Raw genomic sequence first — 5,020 nt, 5'->3', positions numbered from 1 at the left:
GTGAAACATTGCCTATTTTCTAATATGAAATCTAAGAAAACGAACAATGTTTGAACATCAGATATTTGAAAAAAAGGTCAAAACAATATATGCATATGAATAAATTTGATGAAAAGTAGCGGGTATTTATAACATTCAAAAATTACAAAATTCTCAATTAGTTGAAAATATTCACTAAGATGCTTATTGAATACGGCCAAAGAACATTAAGAAATTGTAGTCTTTGTTTTGTAAATTAATTCAATTAATATCGAATATGAAATATTTCTAAGCACATTTTTTTAGTATGAATGTTTGTTAAATGGTTATTCACCTTTTCGTGACATATAAAACCCTGTTTGTTATATAACTTGTATGTTTATTGTTTACATCGCTCTGCATTGCAATTAAAGCTGCACTCTCAAAGATTGAACGTTTTGACAACTTTTTTTTTGTCTTGGAACAGGCCAATTTTTGCGAAAATCCAAGGAAATCAGTTAATATATACGACTGCTGACAAAAAAATAATTCGCAGATTTTTATACTTAAGTTCAAAATTAATGTTTTGATGCATTTTTCTTAAACCGTAAGTAACGGTTTTAGCCATAAAACATTACTTATCGAACGGAAATATGAAAATCTACGATCTGATATTTTGTCAGCAATCTTATATCATTGGTTTGCAAATATTTACGCAAAAAATTGCTCTTTCAAAGACAAAAAATAAAAAAGGGTAAATCTGTGTGAGTGCAGCTTTAAAACCCAATTTCAATTGATATCAAAACAGAATGCTTTATGGGTTGATAATGCATCGAAACGTTACCTAAACTATATGTAGCAAATACAACATGTTTTAGGGAGGAATCAGATGAATTTCAATGATCTTCCGTCACCGATTAGGACGTCATTCGACGCGAGATTTGTCAGTCCCTATCAGACGTCATCAAACCAACGCAACGCTCAGGTAAATATCTTATTAGTCTTATTATGTTTACCTCCTGATTGTCAAAATATACGTACTTCCGTAAAAAGAAGAAAAAAATAATCAGGGGCCGTTTCAATAAAAAGAAATACCCGTTACTTCAAAAATATTATATCTGCATGAACCTCAGGGATGGTAATACAGTGATTTCTCTTAACTTTGTGTTTATTTCGTGTCGCACGATCACATTTTTAACGGAATACAAAGTGACTGTCAGAAGACAAAATGCAAAAATCAAAACTACCTTAAAATAATATTTTCAGTCAAACGTTTTGTTTTATCATGTATCTCATTGCAACCAAGAATAAATCATACACAAAATCGATCGTACGATAAAATCGTTGATAAGATAAGAGCCTATGAAAGTCAACAGTTATTTACGTAAAATATTACTGTGTAGGCGAAAGTATATTTGTGATTCTTACACTATAAAATTTTACTTCCAGTCACGTGGGCAGGCTATTCCCGCACGTGTAACATCCAGAAATACTGCTCACCCAACCATTCTCCGTATCCCACTGCGCATGCCTGAGCCTTCCCAACTTCCTCTTAGACCACGTGGGATGACATCAGGCATACCGCGACCTATTCCACGTCAGGGGACAATGGCCAGACATATGAAACCAGTTGCGAACAAAGTTCTCGAAGTCACTTCACCAAGAAACCAATTAAGTAAACGTATGAGGTTTCCCGGGCCGTTTGCTCTCCACAGACTCCCAAAGCAACCTGTTCAAGAGCAAATATCACGAAGGAAACAAATTGCAATACCAGTGAAAGTACCAATCTCACAGACTGTGCCATTGTCACAACAAAATACCATTCAGACAAAGTCTCAACTACCAACGCCAATTATTGATTCTCAAGCGAAATCTGATGTTTTAAGCTTGGGCATGGCTAATAATGAATTCAATGTGAAATTAAACATTCTAAACGGTGCCGAACACACTGTTTTGAATGATAGAACAGCATTTTCTAATCATGGAGTGACGCATTTAAATATTGAGCCTCTTTTAACTGATAATGGAGCCATTGTTTTGAATAAAGAAGTCATGCATCATAATAATATACATGTACCTGCACTCCCAGGCAGCGCAGCTACCGTCTCTAATAACAGTGTAGATACATTTAATATTGGAGGCCAACATTCTAATAATGGAGGTACATTTTCAAATACTGGAGCAATACATTCTAATATAGGAGCATCACCTCTCACAAACAACATACAGGTTACAAAGTTATCACCTGGGAATGATCCGCTCTTTGACGAACTTGTCAACGAATTTACTAAGGCATTACAAGATTCAACATCATTAAACACCCACACGCATGCGCACAATGGACACGCCAACACCCATGCGCATCAACCTCTAACACCTACCCAACACCTTGCAAACTTCCATCCACAGACAGCGTTTGCCCATATGCAATTTGGGGGCCCCTTTGGTGTGAATCCCTGGTTTATGGACCCTGCAGCGAGACAGGAGATGCTCTTTGGAGACACAACAGACCCACCCCCACCCCCGACACAACCTACCACTACAACAACAGCCCCAGCGACCACTGTTCCAATCCCTATCGCTACTGATGTCAATGTTGCTAAAGTGACATCTAAGACGGTAGTTCATGCAACATCTGTAGCGAATGTTACAACTAAAGTCATTACTGACTCCGTGAACATTGCTGGTCCTGCAGTCACCAACTCTTCTGTTGCCACAGACCATACACTCCTTACAAAATCACCGAAATTGACCGCTGTCGCATCAAGTAGTCATATCGATTCATCTACAAAAGCCTCAAATGTCAGTCGTCAAATTGATGCAAAGCCATTTAAGACGGAACCAATTCCGGATATTGTCAAAACAATCAATAAGAAGATCGGAACGGAGAAGGCCATGCTTACTTTGAATGAAACTAAAACAACTGATGCTAAAAATAGATCGTCTCCAAAATTTACTATCAATTCCCGAATACTGGCGGAAATAACCGGAATGCTTTCGAATAGTAAAATTGACATGAATACAATTTTAGCGGCAATTGTCCTTGCGTCTAAACAAATGGGCGGCCTCCCTCCAGACCTGGTAGCTTTGACAGCGAAACTTGGTATAGACATCCCTCCTAATCCAGCAACGCCGTCCACCATTCGCATGGAGACCATCCCATCTAAAGAGCAGCTTGGTATTGCATACACTGAATCAGGTCTACCGACAACCAGGACAGTATCTAAGGACACAATAGCTCGATTGAAGGGGTCGACTCGAGGGGTAGTTGTTTATCCTCCAACAACACCGGCAGCAACTTCTGGTTCCGGTGTAAGTAACGTAACACCGAAATATAAACTTCCGAGTGACATTAAAGTGGTTGTAGTGCCTATTAATTTCAAAGATGCTCCTAGCAAACCAAATGTGGAGTTGCCAATTAGTAAGAACAAGCATTTAAACTCTGTCCCAATGGTAGAAAATGCAACATTGCTTCCCGTGTCTGGAACCGTTCACCAAGACATTCCAGTGTTGCAATCAGTTTCCGGTAAAGGTCACCAAGAAGTTCCAACGTTGCCACCAATGTCTGGCAAAGGTCATCAGGAAACTGCATCGTTGCTACCAGTTTCTGGCAAAGGTCTCACTGAAAATTCAACGTTGCCACCAATGACTGGCAAAAATCATCAAGAAATTTCAACGTTGCCACCAGTGACTGGCAAAGGTCATCAGGAAATTTCAACATCTATTTCTAGTGAAGGTCATCCTAAAAATACAACGTTGCCAACAATTTCTGGCAAAGGTCAACCTGAAATTCCAACGTTGCCGCCAAAATCGGACAAAGGCCATCCAGAGATATATCAAACACTCAAAACAATACTAGACCATAATCCTAAAGCAATCGTTGATGCCATAGTTGATAATATCACAACTTCAGCGCCTAACACTGAACATGTGAAACTTACAGTTAAAAGTTTAGTTGATAATAGAAAAGATGGTCACCTACCAAATCTTCACGCCATGTTAACAGATATACATGTATCTAAGAGTGGAGGAAATGTATCGACTAATGCAACACATTTTAAGGACAGCGCTCCCTACTCTGTGACCGTAGAAAATGCGTCTTCAGATGTTAAAGCAGCAAATAATACTAACGATTTAACACTACCAAAACCGGTAACCTTCCGATTTGTTCCAATCATGGCGAATGTTGAAGGCGTTCCCATACATGTAGAGAAGATAATTCCAACAGACTTACCTCTTACCCAAACTACTCAACAAGACGTTCCATGGATTCTAACTACTCAACAACCAGTTACGCCAGCGTTTCAACCAATAGGCGGGCTCCAAGATGTCATCAATCAAGCGAATCAGATGGGTTTGGACTCAACTGGAGTGTTAGCGGTACTGAATCAAATTAAAAATTACAAGCCTTCCAACAGCTCAAAGGCCAATAGTCAAGATGCTTTACTAGCTAAGAAATTGTCTGATCCAGTATTTGTCAACCAATTAAAGCAGACTCTGATGAAAATGATTAAAAAAACACAAGCTACAACTTCTACAACTATTCAACCGGAAGTCATAACTACTACGTCACTTCCGCTGTCATCAACTGAAGAATTTGAGCTGGATGAAATTATGACAGCTCCTCCTTCTTAAAATGCGTAGCTTATGTAGATCAGCTCTGTCATCGTTGCTCTGAAATGCTTTTAAAATCTTTATATTTGTATTTAAATATTTTTTATTAAGCAATGGCGTCGTCGTGGCAACTCCTGCAGTTTTTTCTGTATACTCAACATTATTACAGAAAAATCTGTTTGCTATGATCATATATGAGGCACGGGTAAAAGTCGTCTTCCAATGAAATCGCAAGATTGAATAGGATACTCAGTAACATAAAAAATAACCTCGACGGGGTATTATTACTAAATATAAAGAGTAGAACAAGAACGTTATTTCATGGCTTAGAATCCGAATAGGTCCCCATTCTACCCAAGCAAAAATGCCTCATTAATTCACATTTTATAATTTAAAGCTTTCTCTGGCGGAATATCACACGGGTCCCAATGAAGAAGGATATGCACAT

At 38.4% G+C, this 5,020-nt stretch overlaps 1 protein-coding gene across 1 annotated transcript; it reads left to right on the top strand.

The window, feature by feature from the left end:
• Positions 1–847: 847 nt before the first annotated feature.
• Positions 848–4,593, top strand: LOC128222343 (mucin-5AC-like). Its single transcript, XM_052931321.1, has 2 exons — positions 848–943; positions 1,408–4,593. Exons 1-2 carry the CDS (start codon positions 848–850, stop codon positions 4,591–4,593), a joined length of 3,282 nt encoding a protein of 1,093 aa, XP_052787281.1.
• Positions 4,594–5,020: the final 427 nt, after the last annotated feature.

This window comes from Mya arenaria, chromosome 16 (genome assembly GCF_026914265.1).
Source record: "Mya arenaria isolate MELC-2E11 chromosome 16, ASM2691426v1".
Classification (NCBI taxonomy): domain Eukaryota; kingdom Metazoa; phylum Mollusca; class Bivalvia; order Myida; family Myidae; genus Mya; species Mya arenaria.
Note: the sequence above shows the minus strand (reverse complement) of the source record. Positions and strands in the feature narration are given on the sequence as shown.